Consider the following 20274-nt stretch of genomic DNA (forward strand, 5'->3'; position numbering starts at 1 on the left):
AGAGGAAGCCCAGGTATGAGGGACCCACCAGCCCACCCCTATTTTTCCTTTGTGATGGCCAGAACATCACCATTGTATGAGGCTACTTTCCTTCCTGTGAGAGCCCCACCATCAGCATAACTGGCACTCTTGGCTAGTATTTAGCCTGTATTTCCTTCATTTCTAATTTTTTTTTTTTTTTTGAGACGTTGTCTCGGTCTGTTGCCCAGGCTGGAGTGCAGTGGGGATCTCCTCTCACTGCAAGCTCCACCTCCCGGGTTCACGCCATTCTCCTGCCTCAGCCTCCCAAGTAGCTGAGACTACAGGCGCCCACCACCACACCTGGCTAATTTTTTGTATTTTTAGTAGAGATGGGGTTTCACCATGTTAGCCAGGATGGTCTCGATCTCCTGACCTTGTGATGGGCCCAACTTGGCCTCCCAAAGTGATGGGATTACACGCGTGAGCCACCGCGCTCGGCGCCTTCATTTCTAATTCTTTTTTTTTTTTTTTTTTGAGACGGAGTCTCCCTCTGTGGCCCAGGCTGGAGTGCAGTGGCCGGATCTCAGCTCACTGCAAGCTCCGCCTCCCGGGTTTACACCATTCTCCTGCCTCAGCCTCCTGAGTAGCTGGGACTACAGGCGCCCGCCACCTCGCCCGGCTAGTTTTTTGTATTTTTTAGTAGAGACGCGGTTTCACCGTGTTAGCCAGGATGGTCTCGATCTCCTGACCTCGTGATCCGCCCGTCTCGGCCTCCCAAAGTGCTGAGATTACAGGCTTGAGCCACCGCGCCCGGCCCATTTCTAATTCTTAATATTGCCTCCTAAACGTGCAGAGACAAGCACACGTTTTAAAGGCTAAGGAGGTTGTAGGTAGCAGAAGGCTTTAAAAAGTAGCATCTTGCTCCTCCACTGGATGGTTTGAGCTGAAGGGACAGCTGCTCTTTGGCCTTCAGCTGACCTCAGAAACTAGAAATACTTATTTCAGGCTCTGTCCCATTGGCCACTGTGGTCAAGGGTGGAAAGCACCTGCCAGGTGTTGCCCTGAGATTGACTGGGCTAACAAACTTTTCCACAAGCTTTGTGGTTGAACAGTAGCCCCCTCCGAACACTATCTTTCCTTGGCGTCCAAACTACAGCAGGTGTCGAGTGCCCCCTGGGTGCGAAGCTCGGTATTAGGCAAATAAGGGTGGTTGCTCTCCAAGGCGCTTAGCTGTCCCCTTCCTATTTTTTTGTTCGAGACTGCGTCTCGCTCTGTCGCCAGGCTGCAGTGGCGCGCTCATGGTGGCTCACTGCAGCCTCGATTTCCGGGGCTCTGGTGACCGTCCCACCTCAGCCTCCAGAGTAACAGGGACCATAGAAGCGCGCCACCACGCGTAACTTTTTGTACTTTATTTGCAGAGATGGGGTTTCACGTTGCCTAGGCTGGTCTCGAATTCGTGTGCTCAAACGATCCGCCCGCCTCAGTCTCCCAAAGTGATAGGATTACAGGTGTGACATGCCACAGTGCCCGACCAAGACGCTTAGCTTTCACAACCACTTGTGTTGTTTTCACAACCACTTTCCTATCACTATCTACTGTTCCTATTTTACAAATGACAAAACTAACCGACAAAAGAGCATTGGACCGTGGGATCAGGGCACGTCCCTGTGCGGTAACTTTGAGATGGTCGCTTGCCCAGCGCGGCAGCTGATGTCTGAAATGTCTTCCAGTCCCAACACTCGACCTAACTCAAGGTCAGCAGTGCTCAGCTGCGGCTGGAACTGCGTCTCGAAAATTGAAGGCCTTCTCTGCTACAGCCTTCGTTCCCGGGGGCAGAAAGAGGAAACCTCAGCTGTGGGCACGCCGGCGCCTTCGCAGAGGCTCGAGGTCCGGCCCGGATGCGCAAGTTCCGGCCTGAAATGAACTATGGGGTCCGGGAGGGGTCGCCTTGTTGCTCCGGAAGACTTCCCCTTCAGCCAATCACCGTTCGAGGTCCGATCCCCACCCCCCCCCCCCCCGTCCCCGGAAGGAGCCGTCGCCCCGAGCAACTGCAACGTCCGGCTTTCTGAGTCGGGTGGCGGGAAAGGCGATGAGTAAATGCCGGGGAGAAGCTGCAGCGGGAGGTAACGGCGGCTTGGGCGCGGGGAAGACCCGGGAGGGCAGTGGGTGAGGAGGTCGGTTGAGTGGCCCCCTCCCCTTTTTCTCCGTAGCCGCAGGGATCCTCCTGAGGTACCTGCAGGAGCAGAACCGGCCCTACAGCGCCCAGGATGTGTTCGGGAACCTGCAGCGGGAACACGGACTGGGCAAGGCGGTGAGGACCCTCTCCCGGGATTCCCTCTCCGTCGGACTCCCTGGAATCAGACTGGGGTCGTGCCCTTTGGAGCCTTGGGCGTTTTCCACATCACTGGCAGAATTTCCCCAGACCCAGGCCCAGACTCCTCTGATTGCCCCTCTTCTCTCCTCTGCCAGGTGGTGGTGAAGACGCTGGAGCAGCTGGCACAACAAGGCAAGATCAAAGAGAAGATATACGGCAAGCAGAAAATCTATTTTGCGGATCAGGTGAGGAGAACCTGCGCCAGTTGTCACCCATGAGAGCCCGACAACGGGTGAATCTACTCCTAGTGTGAACTCTTTTGGGGAGAGGCCCCCCATGGAAAACTCGCCTGTCTTAGGGCACCATCCTTAAATCAAGGTGTGTACTTCTCTTGTTAGGATCCCAACTTCACGAGGTTTCCAGATTTACAATATGATGGATGACAGAAGATCCTGTATTGTTGCTACCAAGATCCATATCCACTTCAAAGCTCTTATTTTTTATCGTCTAGATTGGCAACACCCTCTGACAAATGATGTTCGTCCTGCCTCCATCCGTTTCTCTAAACACACATATCAAATTTATATTCTCCAGCCCAGACCTCCAGCTGGAATCTGTCAGGCATTAATATCAGAGTCAAAATTGCCACAGTAGAATGCCTCATCTTCCCCCTACCCCGCACTGGTTTCTTTCTAACATTCTTCTCCCTAATGGAATTACTCTTCATGCAAACCGGAAACTTGGGAGCAATTCTTGACTTCCTTTACTAGTCAACTGTCAAGTCCGGCTGATTTTTCCGTTGTCTGTTTTTGTATTTTATTTTTTATTTTTATAGAGATGGGTCTTGCTATGCTGCCCAGGTTGATTTGAACTCCTGGGCTCACGTGATCCTCCTGTCTTGGCCTCCCAAAGTGCTGGGATGACAGGCATGAGCCACAGAGCCTGGCTGATTTTTCCATTCTTGAATCCACTCTCCTTTCCATCTGCCATGGCTGCTCTAGTTCACGCCCTCTTCATCTGTTGCAACATCCCCCTAACAGATCTTGGCTTTTCAAACATATCTTAAACATTGCAGTCAGAATGATCTGTCTAAATAGATCTGGTCATGCACCTTCCCTATTTGAAACTCTTCAGTGGCTCTCTAGTGCTGCAAAAAACATGTAAAAGGCACCAGAAGACACCCCAGCCAGCCTCTGGCCTCACCAATCCTCATCCTTTTTCTATCCACGAACACTAGATAATTCTGATGTGTTTTACTGCTCTGTCCTTCGCATGTTGTCTTCCCTGTACCTGCTTCTCTTCCTGGCCAACTCTTACTTTCCTTTAGGATTTCACTTAGACATCACTTTCTCCAGAAATCTTCCTTGAATGCCCTGAGCTAATTGTTTTTTTCAGGCCCTTACCTCTTTTTGTTGTTGTTTTTTGTTGTTGTCATTGTTGAGACAGAGTCTCGCTCTGCCGCCCAGGCTGGAGTGCAGTGACGCGATCTCGGCTCACTGCAAGCTCCACCTCCGGGTTCACGCCATTCTCCTGCCTCAGCCTCCTGAGTAGCTGGGACTACAGGCACCTGCCACCACGCGTAATTTTTTTTCGTTTTGTTTTGTTTTTGTGTTTTTAGTAGAGATGGGGTTTCACCGTGTTAGCCAGGATGGTCTCCATCTCTTGACCTTGTGATCCACCTGCCTCAGCCTCCCAAAGTGCTGGGATTACAGGCATGAGCCACCGCACCTGGCCCTGGCCCTTATCTCTTTTAAGGCCTGTTGTATTACAATTATTTTTACTTGTCTCCTTTATTCAACTGAAGTTCCTCTAGGGCAGACCTCATTTCTCAATTCATTTTTATCTGATCGGCACCTCCGCAGTATCTAACATCCAGCAGATATTACTCGTTAAACTGAACCAAACCACTTTCAAGGCCAACTTTCCTAAAACAGGCTGTGTTGTGTTACTCATCTAAAGAAAATTCTCTAAAGGAGGGTTTAGCAAAGGTTTTCTGTAAATGGCCAGACAGTATTTTTAGGATTTGTGGGCCATATGTATCTCTTGTCATGACTGGCTGTACAACTGCCACAACTATTCACCTCTGCCACTATAGAGCAGAAGCGGCTGTAGACTATGTAAATGAATGGGTAAGGCTGTTTCAATAAAACTTTGTTTTCAAAAACATGCATCTGGCAGGATTTGGTTTGCTGGCCATAGTTTGCTGGCCTCTGCCCTATAGGTTCACCTTGCCCAAGTGTAGAGTCCAGACTGCACTGGTTGGCATACTTTTTCAACCTGCTCCCCATCACCAACTGATGTGACCTCCCCCACCCCCACACTGATCCCCAATGCAGTTATTTTCTAGCAGTGGCCCCTCATGAGAGGAGCTCCTCAGACTTACTGGAATCCATTATCTACATGGATCCCAAGGCCTGGCACAGTGGCTCATGCATGTAATCCCAGCACTTTGGGAGGCCGAGGCGGATGGATCACTTGAGCCCAGGAGTTTGAGACCAGCCTGGGCAACATGGTGAAACCCCTTCTCTACTAAAAATACAAAACTTAGCTGCACTTGGTAGTACACACCTATAATCCCAGCTACTCAGGAGGCTGAGGCATGAGAATCGCTTGAGGCCGGGATGCGGAGGTTGCTGTCAGCCAAGATTGCACCGCTGCACTCTGACCTGGGCGACAGTGAGAGAAAGAAAGGAAAAGAGGGAAGGAGGAAGAGAGAGAGAAGAGAGGGGAAAGGAAAGGAAGAAGGAAGGGAGGGAGGAGAAAAGGAGGGAGAGAGAAAGGAAGATGGAAAGAAGAATGGGAAGGCAGGACAGGAAAGGAGAAAAGAAGTCCATCCATCCCATCCATCATGCTTCTTCACCTGTCCAGTTTCTATCTATTATGGAAACCCATGACCTAGGTTTCCCCACCTTGGGAACAATGTTACTTAGCTGCTTCAGCCCAGGTAGTGGTTTTATCACCGAATGGGAAGATTTCTGTCCTAATCAGTATCCTGTCAACCTGGTAGCTGCTTAAGGACAGGCATTAGATTTCAGGTTTTCTTTCCTACCTTTTTAGTGGGGTCGCTCCTTAACTGAAAACGATTTCTCAAAAGTACTCTCCCACTATTTCTGCAGACCCTCTGGAGAGTTTGGGGTGTGGCTGGTTCCTGAGCGTATCTAAATGGTGCCTTCCCAGGTGTGTGTTCCCATCTTTGTGCCTCACAACAGTTCGCTTGTATTTTCCCTCTTTGTCTGGTAGGACCAGTTTGACATGGTGAGTGATGCTGACCTTCAAGGCCTAGATGGCAAAATCGTGGCCCTCACTGCTAAGGTGCAGAGCTTGCAGCAGAGCTGCCGCTACATGGAGGCTGGTAGGACTGGGTAGCCCCTCAAAAGTGCCCATAGGCTTAGGTTCATTCTAGAGGTCGGGAATTACTAAATGAATGGTTCAATGACTGCAGCATCTTATTGCAGCTAAGACCCCTTTGCTGGGCTCCCTTAGGCATAAAACGAAATGTAGGATAACTAATGGCTTTTGTGTACCAACAAATGGACAAGATACGCATTTGCTCCCCCTGCCACAATTATCAGTACACTGTCCTCATGTTTCCCTTTATTCTTGCTTCTTTAACTGGCTACGCCTAAGTGTTCCACCTCACACCCATGCTACTTGTAGATGGAGAAGGAAAGAAAATTAGAAGAATAAACTAATGATCCTGTAAGGCTTAGTTTCCTGAGCTTTTCCATGTGAGATGACAGATCCAGAGCAAGGTTGAACACCTCAGGGAGCACCCACTGGGAAAGACAGAACTCCTTCCTCAGGGGTAGCAAGTAACCCCAGGGGGTGTGGTTTCAGAGCTCAAGGAATTATCTAGTGCCCTGACCACACCAGAGATGCAGAAAGAAATCCAGGAGTTAAAGAAGGAATGTGCTGGCTACAGAGAGAGATTGAAGAACATTAAAGCAGCTACCAATCATGTGACTCCAGAAGAGAAAGAGCAGGTGAGCTGGAGGCTGGAGGACCACTCTGCAGGTCCAGAGTGAATATGAGGGCTGAGCCCCAGAGGGCTGCTATGGTTCTGAGGAGTTAGAGGAACTTGCTTTTTCCTTCTAGGTATACAGAGAGAGGCAGAAGTACTGTAAGGAGTGGAGGAAGAGGAAGAGGATGGTAAGTGTGTGGGAGCTCTGAGACAGGCCCTAGAAGTGCTTTTGAAAATGGCAGGCACTGGATCAACAACCACCCAATATCATAAACTGACAGGTAGTGCCCAGTGCTGCCCATCTGAAAACGGGTGGTTTTATTTCTTGTCAGGCTACAGAGCTGTCTGATGCAATACTTGAAGGATACCCCAAGAGCAAGAAGCAGTTCTTTGTAAGTAGTACTCTCTTCCTTCTTTGCTTCCCTGTGGTCTTATCCTGGTGACATCTCATTCACTTCTCTCCCTGCCCACAGGAGGAAGTTGGGATAGAGACGGATGAAGATTACAATGTCACACTCCCAGACCCCTGAGGGGCCCGCGGTCCGGAGTGGTGGGGACTGCAGGATGTCAGAAGAGTGAGATGTCCTAGACTGGCTACCTTGTTTTTGGTTGGCTTTTGTTGTCGTTCCTGCTGCTTTTCACCTTTAAGCAAAGCAGTCAGGAGACAGGCATAAACCAGAGCACTGGGTGGAGGATGAGGGCTGGTGGCTGGGGTAGACCCAGCCCATTTCATTGTCTAAATTGCAGTAGCTTGCGGTTAACATTTAGACTTGGAACAATGCTAAAGGAAAGCATTTGGCAACATTTATTGTAATTTAATTTGATATAAAAATATTTAATTTTCTCTGGATAGTCAAACCTGCCAGATACCAAACCTGAGGAAGGCAGAAGTGAACCTGGAGAACTAAGGTAGAGAGAAGTTGCTATAAAACGAACATTTGGAGGGCCCGCAGCTTCACTCAGGACCTACTGGGCTTGTGTACCCCAGGAGACCTTTCGAGTATCTTTTGTACTCTTTCACCCCACCCCCAAGTCCTGGGAGAAACGCAGGCAACACTGAGACATGGGAGAGGCCACGATATGCTTGACAGAGAAGCTGGGGGTGATTTTGAGGCCCAGTTAATATTTCAAAATTGTAACCGTAGCAAAACTGCATTGGTATTTAGAAAAATAAAAGATTTCCAGTATGTACTGCTGTACTACACCTGCCTCTGCAGCATCACGGCCTGTGGGAACCAGGAGGGCTTCCCTTACCACCCAGAGCAGAGGAGGAAGGTGATGGATTATGAAGCGAGGGGAGGAACCTGGTGGCCCCTCCCTCAGATGGCCAGAAAGCCCTTGGCCTCACCTGGGACTGACCAGGCAGCCCTAGTCTAGGCACAAGGTACCCTTTCACCCTTCGTGTCGGTGGGAATATTTCCTCTTACTCTTTTTCGCCCATACAGCTACTGCCAAAATGCCCAAACGTGGGCCAAATGTTGCCCAAGAGACCAAAACAGAAAAAACAGTTTCCAAATCTGTGTAGATCATGAGTAGAAATCTGAGGCTTGAAGAAAGGGCTGAGAGGGCAGGAGCTCTTTGGGGTGTCCAGAGCAGACACCCATCCCAAGGACTTCCATGGAGTGGGGGATAGGCTGGTTAGGTCTGAGTTTTATCGTCAATATAATAAATTAATCAGAAGCTTTCACAAAACACCGCAGCTCCACTGAAGATAAAATGGGGCTGGGAAAACCAAACACCAAGTAGAAACCAGCTGAGCAGTGTGAGGTGTTGTAGTCCAGTCACCCGGGCCCAGCAGTTCAGTGGCCAAGTAGAGATTCAAGGGCCTCTTGGCTGTTCTGCAGGTTTCCAAGAACTGGTCAGTAAAGCTGGTTTTTCAATTGGTGCAGGACGCCAATCACAATCTCCCGCAGGGTCTGGCGAGGGCAGCAGAGGAAGAAATAGACAATGCCCAGGTCAGTGCAGCGTAGTTTCAAAGATGCCTGCCTAGATCAGCCACATACTTCAGAAAAGTGCATTAAAAATAGCCCCCGGGGGCCAGGTGTCGTGGCTAATGCCTATAATCCCAGCACTTTGGGAGGCCAAGGCGGGGGGATCACCTGAGGTTCAAGACCAGCCTGGCCAACATAGTGAAACCCCGTGTCTACTAAAAATACAAAAATTAGGTATGGTGGCGCATGCCTGTAATTCCAGCTACTCAAGAGGCTGAGGTACGAGAATTGCCTGAACCCAGGAGGTGGAGGTTGCAGTGATCTGAGATCGTACCACTGCACTCCAGCTTCGGTGACAGAGTGAGACTCTGTCTCCAAAAAAAAAAAAAAAAGCCCCCCAGGAAGTACTGATGTCTGTCTGCAGTTTACTTGAGGTGCTCCTGAAGCAGGATGGAGAGATGGAAATACAGTAAAATGTTTTGGTAAAATTAAGGTAGTGGGTATACGAGTGTTCACTGTGAAGTCCTCTCAACATCGCAATATGTTTAATGTGTTTCACAATAAAAATGCTGGGAAACGAGGCTGGGCGCAGTGGCTCATGCCTATAATCCCAGCACTTGTGGGAGGCCAAGGCGGGTGGATCACAAGGTCAGGAGATCGAGACCATCCTGGCTAACATAGTGAAACCCTGTCTACTAAAAATTAGCTGGGTGTGGTGGCGCACACCTGTAGTCCCAGCTACTCAGGAGGCTGAGGCAGGAGAATGGCGTGAACCCAGAAGATGGAGGCTGCAGTGAGTCGAGATTGTGCCACAAACAAGAAATCTCAGACACAAGTTTAAAGCCTCAGAAAAAGCAATCAGACTTCAATTAGAAGACTTAGTGCAATACCATTAGCACATCTCCATTATAAATACATTTTTAAAAAGCTCTTGGGGCAACTACTTTAGTGGGCCTGGAGGTAGGGTCCCAGGATTTCCATGTTTCCAATTCTGCTGCAGAGGCCTGGGGCTTCCATACAGGTGCAGCGATAACATAGGCTAGACGAAAGCCAAGAGCTGGACTTGACATTGAGCTCACACCACACTTGCCAAATGAAACCATAACATGAAGATGGGGGTTAGACAGCAAAGAAACGGGAAATACCAGGGCCCTGAAAGCTGCAGAAATACCCTTAAGATCTAAAAGCAGCTGCCATGCTTTTCTCAACAGCTGATGGCTTGGGCCACTTTGCTTGATGGTAGAGAAAACCGCAGGCCCTGTGCCCACTGTTGCCCCATACCTGAGGCTTACAGTGCTCCTCAATCCAGCTGAAGACACAGGCTGACAGCTCCTGGAAGCTGGCCACGGAGATGGAGGCATTGAAGGACTGGAACAGGGAATCCATGATGCCTTGAAACACGTTGAACTTGACCTGGTCAGAGACCTGGTCCTCCCCTTCGTGGGGGTTGTCCTGGTGTGCCTTCACAATCTGCTCATAGTTCCTAAAAGCAGGCAGGCCAGGGCTGAGGTGCTGGAGCAGCTCCGCCCACCCAAGAAAAATGATGGGACTACCCTGTGTACTCCCAGGAATGGCATCCCCAGAGAGCTTCTGGGTGGGGTTCATTATCAGGGAAATACTGCTTCCAGGCCAGGAAATGGTGGCCCTCTCTCTCCAACCTTCCTTCCATTAATCCAACAGGTATTTCCTGAGTGTCTGCCATGTGTAAGGACAGCTGGGGATACACAGTCCTGCTTCTACTGGCTAGCTCAGGAACTGAGAGCATTATCTATACTGTAGTAACTGATGTAGCCTTTGAACAAGGGAGGGTGTGCAATGAAGTTGCCTTAGAAGCTCTGGTTCCCGGCCGGGCGCGGTGGCTCAAGCCTGTAATCCCAGCACTTTGGGAGGCCGAGACGGGCGGATCACGAGGTCAGGAGATCGAGACCATACTGGCTAACACGGTGAAACCCCATCTCTACTAAAAATACAAAAACTAGCCGGGCGAAGTGGCGGGCGCCTGTAGTCCCAGCTACTCGGGAGGCTGAGGCAGGAGAATGGCGTGAACCCGGGAGGCGGAGCTTGCAGTGAGCTGAGATCTGGCCACTGCACTCCAGTCCGGGCGACAGAGCGAGACTCCGCCTCAAAAAAAAAAAAAAAAAAAAAAAAAAGAAGCTCTGGTTCCCCCCATTCAGCACCCCTCTTACACTTTCATGATCTTTAGGGCCGTGACATCCTTGCGTAACGTGGACACCTCCTCCTCCTGCTTTTTCTTCTCCTTGTGCAAAAACTGAATGTAGTCAATGGCTAGGGTAGGGGCAGGAAAAGAGGGTAGGTACAGAAGTATTCTCAAACAGGAAGATAAGGCTGACTTTGTTCCCCTTCCCCTAGACCCCAACTATCCCATGACAATCACCACACCAAGGCCGAGCCATGGGTGGGTAGGAGGCACTGGCCTCTTCACAGCCCCTCTTGGCTCCAGCCCCTCCAGTGCTTTCCCTAGCCATACTCTTTTGTAGAACGATGGCTTTGCTGAGCTTTTGGGAGCCAATGGAGAAGTCCTGCTGCTGGCAAGTGGGGACGATGGTCTGAAGGTCATCATAGCCTCTCTGTGGAAACAGCAGGGGAAATGGGTTTTTTAACCCTGAGAGATTAAAGCAAACTGGCACAAACTGCTTTCGTGATACCAAGTTCTACGCTCACAAACACAATGGGTTGGGAAGGCTGCAATGGAGGTGTTCGTGCCTGGGACTAGACTATCTGCCCACCCCCTAGGGTGCCTGGGACTGTCTGAGAGGGTCAGGGCACAGGGAAGCTGAACTATGCAGGGCCCTCCTGCACTGGCTGAGGCGCAGGCCTCCCTGGTCACCTTGATGGCGTCCCTCCTCTTCTGCTCAGCCTGAGTGTGTGCGCGCCGCCGCCGGTCTTTGTAGGACTCCTTGTAGGCCTCCTGGTGGTAATCACTGTCCTCGTCATCTACGCTCAGAGATGGGGGCAGGGAGAGGTCATCTTGGGGCCCAATGGGGTCCAGCTAGCCTACCTTTCCCCATCTGGGAAGAACCTGGTGTCCAGAGAAGGCAGATGGACAGAGAACCTAATGTTCCAGATGAGGTGAAAGATGGTGAGACCCTGTGTCTGATACTTGGGCTCCGGCACCCCTGTGTGGATGGCTGGGGCTCCCCTGTCTAGGAAAGGTACTACAATTATGACATATCTGAGCCCCTCGAGGTGGGGGGGATGTAACTGCCTACCTGTGTTGGGGACAGAAGAGGCACTGGTGGAACCGATGCTATTAGCTCTGGACACTACATTCCCCTTGCGGGTGCTTTCTACAAAAAGCCCTGGAAAAGAGAGGCCCCAATCACTAAGCGGCACGGTGGGGAACACTGCCAGACCCTCAGACACCTGTAGGACACAATGGCTTTCTTAAATGCTGACCTCTTCCCTTCAACCCAAAGCCAACCATACTGGCCCTCCACTTCCAGCCAGACCAGGCTGCAGCGCTCTGCTCCCTAGTGTCTACACTGCTCCATAGGCCTGCATGATACCCCCTGGCTCACAAACGGGCATCTGGACGTGACAGAGTGTGAGTGATCAGCTGCCACTAGTTCCACCACTTCCCTGTTCCAGAACAGAGGGAACTAGGTGTCACCCTCAGTTGTTTTCTGCCCTCGTCCTTCAGCTCCTGCTGTCTCAAGCCAGGAACTCTGCTCAGGGACAGTGGACTGTGCTCAGGCGTGGTTGGCAACACCACAAGAATTCTAGAGAGCCTGGGCCGGAGTGTATCTCTAGAGCTTAAGATGGGGGAGCTACTCACCGGGGTCCAGGCTGTTGTCGCTGTAGGCATACTCCACCTGCGGCACAGAGCACGGGAGGGGCCCGTCAGACCTCCGCCCCTGGGGGGAGGCGACACTTTCACTGCAGGCACACACAGCGCGCCCCGCATTCCGGGAAGGCGCCTCTGTCACCTTGCGCGCTCGCGCACACACAGCCCGGGGTGCGCGGGCACCTTAATGATTCCCCCGAGACTTGGCACGGGCTAGGCCGTGCGAGCGCCTCCCCAGTGTATGATCTCTTCCGCCCCTACTCCACCCCAGTACCCCGTTCCCCCGACTCGCGCGCACACGCCTCGTTTGTCTCCCCACCTTGGCACACGCGGGGAGAGAGCTGTCTTCTCTGCAGCCCCGGGGCCCGGAGAGCGTGGGGGACTTTGGAGACAGGAGGGAAGCCCCTCGTCTTCCGGCCCCCCTACGTGCACGAGCCCGACCCGCCCTCCCCTCGCTGGCGTGCGCGCCCACGGGGCTTGCCTTGACCCAAGGGTCCTCGGGAGAGGCGCCCGGCTCTGTCATCTTGGACCCTCCGGACCGGAAACGAGCCGGCGGGCGGGCCCCCTGCGGCGAGGAAGCGGGTGGTGTACCCACGTGACCCACGCCCGCCAATCCGCGACCGAGAGGTGGGGCAAGGCGAGAGCATCGCGCATGCGCGGCCCAAAGACTTTTCTCCGGGATTCCAGCCGTCAAAGCCCGGCGCTCGGCCTGGCGCCAGCCGCTAGCCGCCTTCGGGACTGCTCCCCGCCGTGCCTGCCCTCCCTGGGTTAGGCATTGGAATGGCGGCGACATGAAGCGCGTTTTGTAAGATGGAGTCCCCGCAATTGGCTTGTCAGCACACCGCCGCAGGTAGTGTGTGCACGTGCACTGTCCGGCCGGCCGGCCGGCTCCCCACGTTACCCTGCGGGCGGCCTCCCCGCGCTCCCCGGACCTGCACTGCTGGCCGGTGTGTCAGGAGCCGGGCAGAGAAGCTCCGCAGCCACCCTGTCCGACCCCACCAGGCTGCAAGCTCTGTGACAGCAGAGGCCCCGCCTGGCGCGCGGAAGGCTGATCTTCCAACACCCAGCCCAGTGTCTGGCAGGATGCATGTGGAATGAACCCTTGCAAAGAACCCGCTAGCTAGGTTATGCGGCCTCTCAGATTAAAAAAACAAAAACAAAATAACACAGCAGTACCTAGAAAGTCTACACCTTACTCAGAAGCACACAGCTGGTCATTGGGAGGGCCAAGGCTGGCCTCTGGCTCGCCTAAAGGCCATCCGGCCATCCTCTTAACTACTGCATTGCCCAGGCTTCCAGGTCAGGCCTGGGCCCTGCACTTGTGGCTTAAGGATCCCAAAGATACCTAGAGGCATTGGAGCAGGAAGCAGACACCATCCAGGCAACACCTGGGAACATTCACCTTTAATTCTGTTACAGGTTCCAGTATTTGCGCTGGCCCTTGTCAGCTGTGGGTAAGAGTCACCCATGGGCAAGAGTGGGGAGGGGCCTGCTCCTCCGTGAACCACATCCTCAGTGTTGGCCAAATACCAGTGTTGGGTAGGCTTCCTGAGTCCACCAGGCCTGGCCATGTCCTGCACAGCATAGCTTGGACCTCTGGGCCTGAACCAGGATGCACATCAAGGCCCCCATTTCTCCTCACCACGGGGTCGCTTGTCAGCTCCAGGGGCCAGTCTGGCCCCACTGAGAACTTTTCAGTCAAGGGCCTGATGAGTCTTGGGAATGCGCTTCTGCAGGAGGGCCCAGGCTTTCTCCACCTTCAGACAGGCCAGAATGTTGGGAGGAAAAGAGGGCAGGGTCAGGCAGCATCCACTGGAGACTCCTTCCCCACAACCCGGCCTTGTCCTGGCCACCAACCTGGCGTTGGGTGATATGCGGCTCCCACAAGGTGCTGAGCACCACGTGGCTCTGTTCCACAAGCTGCTGCCCGCTCATCTGGCTCTGCAGCCGGCTTTGAGCTGCAGCTTCACTCAGGCCATCCCTCTCCACAATGCGTCTTACAGCCTGGGCACAGACGAGACATTTGTCAGAAAGAATTCCAGCTCACAGGATAGGATCTGCAGTAGGGATGGTGTGGGGGGTGGGGCTGAGATACCTCAGTCTCAGGGATGACAACAGTCCACACCTCATGGACCAGGTTCTGCCAGCCGGCTTCAAGCAGCACAGCCGCATCAATCACGCACACACGCTTTCCTGTGGGGAGAGCCCAGTCACCGCCAGCAGTGCCAACGCTCTCCCAGGCAAAGCACACGCAACACAGTCCCAGGGTGAGCAGACAGTCCCACATGGGGCAGGGAAGCTCTTGGGGGAAGAATCAGCTTAACTGTCCCCTTGGCTGCTCCCATCCTCCCTCCCACTCACCCTCAGTCACAGCCCGATCCATCTCCTCTCGGGCCAGCTTTGCGATAATTGGCCACATAATGTCCGTGAGTATCTTCAGCTGCTTCTGAGGAGGGGAACAGAGGGCAGAGGTTACCTTCTTTAGAAGACGCCAGCCCGAGCAAGGTGGTGTTGGGAACAGATCAGTGGAATCGGCATTCTGGGCCAGACCAGAGAGTTCCACCAGACCCTGACCCCTGGGTCTAGTAGCGGCTTAGGAGCCCTTAGGAAACTGTTGTTTACCTTGTTCCCAAACACCCGGCTGCCTAGGACCTTCCTGTTGATGATGCCATCTTTATGGAGAATATCTGGACAACAGAGATAGACAACTGAGCACAGAGGCCTGGCTAGCTCCTCATTCCAGGCCACTTCCAGCCTTCCCCAGTTATTACCTGTTCCAAAGGCCTCCACCACAGGCTGGTAGGCAGGGCCACCTGGGGCATAGGCCCGATGACCCAGGTGGTCACTGTCAATGACAAACGCCCCCAGGCCCTTCAGCCGCTGAGCTATTGAGCTCTTCCCAGAGCCACTGATGCCAGTCAGCCCAATTACATAGAGACACGTTGGGAGCTCTGGCCTTTCCTAGGGGTAGGTGAAAGGGAACCCACAGTTACTGGGGCCCTCAGCCTCATGCCTGGGGCTGAGCCCCTCAGCTTCTACTCTTCAGCATTGCCAGCACACCCAAGCAGGAGGGAAGGAAGGAGAGAAGCTTACATATGGAGGCCGAAGCAGGTTTCCCAGCATTCGCTGGCGGAAGCTGGAGGAGCTGACTTTGTCCTCTTCATTCTCTGTATGTTTGACGTCCTTCAGCAGCTGGATCTGGTACAAGGCAAGCTCCTCCAGGTCCTGGGGTAAAGAGGAAAGGGTGAAAAGAGGGAAGGAGAGAGTGAGAGGAAGACCCTGACATCCAACCTGCCCCTCTGTCCTCCCCAGGTTCCTCCTCCAACTCAGCGGGCAAACTGAGAACCAGTTCCTCCTTGCTTCTTCCCACCACCCTAAGCCCCCACTTCTCTCCTCTGGGGCCATGGTACTTCCAACGGCCCCCTCAAAATGGCCTTCCCCGTCCCCCATCCACTCCGCCTGCCAGTCTCCCTCAGGGGTTACATTCTCAAGGCGGAAGCGGTTGACGGCCATGCCTCCACGATAGGTCTCCTCGCTGACCACCAGGAACTCCAGGGAGGGGTCAGAGCCAGCGGGCCCATAGGGGTCCAGCAGGGGGATGACATCAAAAGTCAAGGAAGGCTTGATGTCCACCAGGAACTCACTCAGATGTTCCACGCGTTCTGTATAAGGTTGGAGCAGCTCAGGGAGCAACTTGCCTAGGGAAGGAGCCCAGAAGAACAGTGAGATCTTTTTACTGGGAAGGAGAGTATGGGCCAGTTTGGGGAAAAGTGTCCCTAAGTACAGTATCTCCAGAGGGGGGTGGCAGAAAGGGTTCTGCTGGTAAGGCCTATGGTGACGGTGAGGGGAGCATGAAGGTGAACAAACTGGCAAGCACAATAGTCACTCCAAGGGCTGGCATGTGTCCAGAAAATAAGCCACCAGGAAACCACTCCAGAGAATGAGCAGTGCCAGAGGGCATCAGAGGCAGATGGAAAATTCCAAGACCCATGCCATGCTTGAGTTTCCTCCTCCTGTCTGTGGCACTGCTACCTACAGCTCACTCACCCATTCATTCCCAGTGTCTCATTAGGGTGTATCACCTGGAAAACTTGCTAAAGTGCAGATCCCTTTGCTTCACATTTGGGGTATTCTGATTGAGTGGTGACTGGACCACATGCTGAGAAAGCTGTTCATTTGACAAAATGTCCTTAGCACCAACTGAGTGTCAATCACTGAGACATTTGGGAAGGCTGGGAAGTAATGAATGGCCCTACCCTTCCTTGATCTCGGCATAAGGGTCTGGGATGGGGAGATCTGGGGATCCTCCACTGCCCTAGTCCAGGGTCCCTCTCACTCACTCTTCAACAGATCTTTGTCTGCTACTCCCACCACAAGCTGCTCCTGGGCCAGGATGCAAGCGATACTGAGCAACACCTTGTGGGCGTTGTGCAGGCGGTCAAACGTGCCACCGACAGCACCACGGTAGTAGCCACGCACCGGCTGCTTTGGAGACCTGGCCACGGGGGAAGCTGGCCTGATCGTGGAGGGTAAGGGGACATCCAGGGACTCCACGGGCACCTCTCCTATCCCATAATCGGGGTATAGCAGCACCGAGGCCAGTCGCGGACAACAGCTGTAACAGCTGGTGGCGTATCGCACTAGCTGCTCCTTGACCGGGTTGTACTGGCTTCCATCCAGGGTCTGGAAATCTGTCAACACGACTTCTGGCGGGTGGGCGAGATTCTGGACTGAGGTGGGCAGGGGAGGGAGAAAGGTGCTCTTGGTTCGGATATTGGTCAGTAGGATTCTGACGTCCAGGTGCCTGTGGACGTCGGCGCCAGCATAGAGGTGCGTGATGAAATCAAGAACCTCAAACGTGGCCTGCACGGGGCTGGACGGGGGCTGAGCCGGGCCCTCCAGGCTCATGCCCGGCTGCAGGTGTACATAGAGTGTGTGATTCACCAGCCGGGCCGCCGAGGTCAGGATGGGGGCCAGGCGAGGGGCCAGGGAGGCCAGCGGCGTCGTCAGCACCAGGAGACCCGACCGGAATACGGCCATGCTGCCCAGGCCTGCGGACAGTCAGGGAGACGAAGCGACGGTGACGGAAGGGCCTGCGGCCGAGGTAGAGGCCTGCACGGGGCCTTGGACCCCAGAGGAGACCTGGAGCAGGGACGGGGTTTCTATGCTGATCGAGAGGTGCCGGGGAGGGGACGGGGCCTGGCAGACGGCGCCTCGGGGCTGTGCTCTAAGCCTTGGTGTCCTCATTTCTCAGACGGGGCGGTGACTTCGCTGAACTGAGTCGAAATCCTGGGAGGGGGAAACTGTACAGGAACCCTTGTCACAGGGCTGGGGATCCAAAAATCCTGGGCCCTCTTGCTAAGCTGCATCAGAGTCTTCAAGGAATCGAAGAGGGACGCTAAAGGGGGACGCTCAAGCTCACGGCTCACGTCGGTCCCCTACTCACTGAAACCTCAAGGCTTTAGTTCCACTTGCACCACCGCGGAGGATTCCCTGGCGGCAACCCGGAAACACTAACAGAAACCGCAACTCGGAACTACGGAAAATGAGGACGGTCAAACCTCTCGACTTCGCTTCATCACGGGATTCTCGCGAGACTTCTAGTGGCTTGGGACGCGTCCTGCTGATGGGGCGGGGCCGATCTCGAAGGCTCTGGAAGTGGGTGAAGCGTTAGTAGCGATATGATACCCGCCGGGACCGGCGGAGAAAGTCAAGGCAGGATTCAAAGCCCATTTCACAGATTCCCTTCTGGCCTAATGAGGAGAGATTAGCTTCAGCCAGGTCACCCAAGAGGCATCGCAAAGCCAGAACTAACACCCAGATTTCCTATGTTCCAGGGACGGAGGTGGGGATCACAGGGTTGCGCTGTGTCAGTCCTCCTAGTACCCTCTCAGTCCGAGGATCCTCACGTGGGAGGCTACTCGACAGGCCCAATTTCCTGTCTCTCGTTTGCTTCCACCTTCTGCCCTTCCATCCTGGGACAGCCCTTTGCTAGATACTGCATGACGTTCTTGCACTTTCCAGTCCCTAAAACTGTGAAACTGTGAGCAAAATAAACTTTGATTCTTTACAAATTTTCCAGTCTGTGGTTTTCTGATTTAGCCAGCACAAAACGAGCTAAGACACTTGGATTTTACTGAAATGGGAAGCCATAGGTGTTCTGAGCAAACACAGGAACAGACTTTTTTTTTTTTTTTTGAGACAGAATCTCACTCTGTCGCCCAGGCTGGAGCGCAGTGGCCGAATCTCAGCTCACTGCAAGCTCCGCCTCCTGGGTTTACGCCATTCTCCTGCCTCAGCCTCCCGAGTAGCTGGGACTACAGGCGCCCGCTACCTCTGCTGGCTAGTTTTTTGTACTTTTTAGTAGAGACGGGGTTTCACCGTGTTAGCCAGGATGGTCTCGATCTCCTGACCTAGTGATCCGCCCATCTCGGCCTCCCAAAATGCTGAGATTACAGGCTTGAGCCACCGCGCCCGGCCCAGACTTTTTTTTCTTTCTTCCTTCTTTCTTTCTTTCTTTTTTTTTTTTTTTTTTTTTTTTTGAGACAGAGTCTTGCTCTGTTGTCCAGGCTGGAGTGCCGTGGCGCGATCTAGGCTCACTACAAGCCCCGCTTCCCGGGTTCACGCCATTCTCCTGCCTCAGCCTCCGGAGTAGCTGGGACTACAGGCGCCCGTCACCACACCTGGCTAATTTTTTTTTTGTATTTTAAGTAGAGACGAGGTTTCACTGTGTTAACCAGGATGGTCTCCATCTCCTGACCTCGTGATCTGGCCGCCTCAGCCTCCCAAAGTGCTGGGATTACAGGCGTGAGCCACTGTTTCCAGCCGAGTCTCACTTTTTTTTAACCCATGCTGGAGTGCAGTGGAGAAATCTCAGCTCACTGCAACCCCCGTCTCCCGGGTTCAAGCGATTCTCCTGCCTCAGCCTCCCGAGTAGCTGGAATTGCAGGCACAAACTACCATGCCCAGCTAAGTTTTGTATATTTTATAGAGACGGGGTTTCTCCATGTTGGCCAGGCTGGTCTCGAACTCCTGCCCTCAAGTGATTCACCAGCCTTGGGCTCCCAAAGTGCTGGGATTACAGGCGTAGCCACCACACCCGGCCTCTTTCTTTTTTTTTGAGACAGGGTCTCCCTCTATTGCCCAGGCTGGAGTGCAGTGGGTGTGCCCACAATTTACTGTGGCCTCGACCTCCTGGGCTCGAACAGTCTTCCCACCTCAGCCTCCCAAGTAGCTGGGACTACAGATATATGTCACCACATCCAAATAATTTTTTTATTTTTTTGTAGAGAACGGGTCTCACTTTGTTGCCCAGGCTCCCTTTTTTATTTTAATTTTTTTCATTTTATTATTATTATTCTGAGGTGGAGTTTCACTCTTCTTGCCCATGCTAGAGTGCAATGACACAATCTCCACTCACTGCAGCCTACGCCTCCCAGGTTCAAGCAATTCTCCTGCCTCAGCCGCCTGAGTAGCTGGGATTACAGGCACGTGCCACCACACCTGTCTAACTGTTGGGTTTTTAGTAGAAACAGAGTTTCGCCATGTTGGCCAGGCTGGTCTTGAACTCCTGACCTCGGGTGATCCACCCACCTCAGCCTCCCAAAGTGCTGGGATTATAGGCGTGAGCCACCACGCCCAGCCAATTTTTATTTATTTGAGACAAAGTCTCTGTTGCCCAGGCTGAAGTGCAGTGTCCCAATCTTGGCTCACTGCAGCCTCAACCTCCCTAATTCAAGCGATTCTCCTTTGTCAGCTTCTGGAGCAGCTGCGATTACAGGCACCCACCACCATGCCTGGCTAATTTTTGTATTTTTAGTAGACACAGGGTTTCACCTGGTTGGTCTCAAACTCCTGACCTCAAGCAATAATATCCACCTCAGCCTCACAAAGTGCTGCAATTATAGGCATGAGCCATCACGCCCAGCCCTATCATTTTTGAAAGATCATTTTAAATGCACTGTGGTAATTTTACTGCTGATGGGCAAGAGTGGAATCAAGAAAACTAGTTAGGAGGCTACAGCTGTAATTCAAGGGAGAGAGGACACTGTGCAATCCGGAATAGGGTGATTTCGGAATATAGTTTGATGAGTAAAGCTAGAGCTGTCAGTATTTGCTGATGAATTGGTTGAAAGGTGAGAGAGACTGGAGGCAAGGACTACTCCAGGGTTTTTAAAATGAGTATTGGGGAAAAAGGAGTGGTCACATAGTAAAGTAGAGAAGACTGGGGAAGGAGCCAGTAGGAGGATTGGAAATCTGGAATTGGGGTTTGGACACATTAAGTTCATTGCATCAAGTGTTG

At 53.0% G+C, this 20274-nt stretch overlaps 3 protein-coding genes across 11 annotated transcripts; 1 reads left to right on the forward strand and 2 right to left on the reverse strand.

Moving 5' to 3' along the window:
- The first annotated feature begins 696 nt into the window (after nucleotides 1–696).
- Nucleotides 697–7427, forward strand: PSMC3IP (PSMC3 interacting protein). Of its 3 annotated transcripts, none has more exons than XM_033182957.1 (8): nucleotides 699–2084; nucleotides 2172–2272; nucleotides 2431–2653; nucleotides 5516–5627; nucleotides 6113–6258; nucleotides 6371–6424; nucleotides 6569–6628; nucleotides 6710–7427. In XM_033182957.1, the coding sequence occupies exons 4-8, from the start codon at nucleotides 5528–5530 to the stop codon at nucleotides 6764–6766; spliced, it is 417 nt and encodes a 138-aa protein (XP_033038848.1). In that variant the 5' UTR covers nucleotides 699–2084; nucleotides 2172–2272; nucleotides 2431–2653; nucleotides 5516–5527; the 3' UTR covers nucleotides 6767–7427. The 3 variants fall into 3 exon arrangements, with proteins under 3 accessions (XP_033038847.1, XP_033038848.1, XP_033038845.1); XM_033182954.1 differs by having other exon boundaries at nucleotides 701–2084; nucleotides 2431–2520; XM_033182956.1 differs by lacking the exon at nucleotides 5516–5627 and having other exon boundaries at nucleotides 697–2084; nucleotides 2431–2520; nucleotides 6710–7425.
- On the reverse strand, nucleotides 7019–12578 carry MLX (MAX dimerization protein MLX). Of its 6 annotated transcripts, none has more exons than XM_033182951.1 (8): nucleotides 12454–12577; nucleotides 11964–12000; nucleotides 11398–11487; nucleotides 11016–11122; nucleotides 10656–10755; nucleotides 10354–10453; nucleotides 9449–9650; nucleotides 7019–8152 (listed from the first exon to the last, which is right to left on the reverse strand). In XM_033182951.1, exons 1-8 carry the CDS (start codon nucleotides 12493–12495, stop codon nucleotides 8096–8098), a joined length of 735 nt encoding a protein of 244 aa, XP_033038842.1. In that variant the 5' UTR covers nucleotides 12496–12577; the 3' UTR covers nucleotides 7019–8095. The 6 variants fall into 6 exon arrangements, with proteins under 6 accessions (XP_033038842.1, XP_033038841.1, XP_033038839.1 ...); XM_033182950.1 differs by having other exon boundaries at nucleotides 11964–12042; nucleotides 12454–12562; XM_033182948.1 differs by having other exon boundaries at nucleotides 12292–12553.
- Nucleotides 12579–13359: 781 nt separating this feature from the next.
- On the reverse strand, nucleotides 13360–17580 carry COASY (Coenzyme A synthase). 2 transcript variants are annotated; one of them, XM_033182944.1, is made up of 10 exons: nucleotides 17419–17580; nucleotides 16313–17023; nucleotides 15456–15670; nucleotides 15066–15197; nucleotides 14744–14933; nucleotides 14595–14659; nucleotides 14334–14418; nucleotides 14068–14165; nucleotides 13830–13976; nucleotides 13360–13729 (listed from the first exon to the last, which is right to left on the reverse strand). In XM_033182944.1, exons 2-10 carry the CDS (start codon nucleotides 17010–17012, stop codon nucleotides 13667–13669), a joined length of 1695 nt encoding a protein of 564 aa, XP_033038835.1. In that variant the 5' UTR covers nucleotides 17013–17023; nucleotides 17419–17580; the 3' UTR covers nucleotides 13360–13666. The 2 variants fall into 2 exon arrangements, with proteins under 2 accessions (XP_033038835.1, XP_033038836.1); XM_033182945.1 differs by having other exon boundaries at nucleotides 16313–17557.
- Nucleotides 17581–20274: the final 2694 nt, after the last annotated feature.

This window comes from Trachypithecus francoisi, unplaced genomic scaffold (genome assembly GCF_009764315.1).
Source record: "Trachypithecus francoisi isolate TF-2019V2 unplaced genomic scaffold, Tfra_2.0 Lachesis_group20, whole genome shotgun sequence".
Classification (NCBI taxonomy): Eukaryota; Metazoa; Chordata; class Mammalia; order Primates; family Cercopithecidae; genus Trachypithecus; species Trachypithecus francoisi.

What these genes read in the sequence shown, in the direction of transcription:
- COASY (XM_033182944.1), bottom strand. Translation starts at nt 17,012, where the DNA reads ATGGCCGTATTCCGGTCGGGTCTCCTGGTGCTGACGACGCCGCTGGCC. An exon ending in AGACAAAGATCTGTTGAAGA is followed by an intron (nt 15,671 to 16,312) that starts GTGAGTGAGAGG and finishes CTCCTTCCCTAG; the next exon opens with GCAAGTTGCTCCCTGAGCTG. An exon ending in ACCTGCTTCGGCCTCCATAT is followed by an intron (nt 14,934 to 15,065) that starts GTAAGCTTCTCT and finishes ACCTACCCCTAG; the next exon opens with GAAAGGCCAGAGCTCCCAAC.
- MLX (XM_033182948.1), bottom strand. Translation starts at nt 12,495, where the DNA reads ATGACAGAGCCGGGCGCCTCTCCCGAGGACCCTTGGGTCAAGGCAAGC. An exon ending in CGACAACAGCCTGGACCCCG is followed by an intron (nt 11,488 to 11,963) that starts GTGAGTAGCTCC and finishes TCTCTTTTCCAG; the next exon opens with GGCTTTTTGTAGAAAGCACC. An exon ending in CTCTTCTGTCCCCAACACAG is followed by an intron (nt 11,123 to 11,397) that starts GTAGGCAGTTAC and finishes CTCTGAGCGTAG; the next exon opens with ATGACGAGGACAGTGATTAC.
- PSMC3IP (XM_033182954.1), top strand. Translation starts at nt 2,051, where the DNA reads ATGAGTAAATGCCGGGGAGAAGCTGCAGCGGGAG. An exon ending in AAATCTATTTTGCGGATCAG is followed by an intron (nt 2,521 to 5,515) that starts GTGAGGAGAACC and finishes TTTGTCTGGTAG; the next exon opens with GACCAGTTTGACATGGTGAG. An exon ending in CTCCAGAAGAGAAAGAGCAG is followed by an intron (nt 6,259 to 6,370) that starts GTGAGCTGGAGG and finishes TTTTCCTTCTAG; the next exon opens with GTATACAGAGAGAGGCAGAA.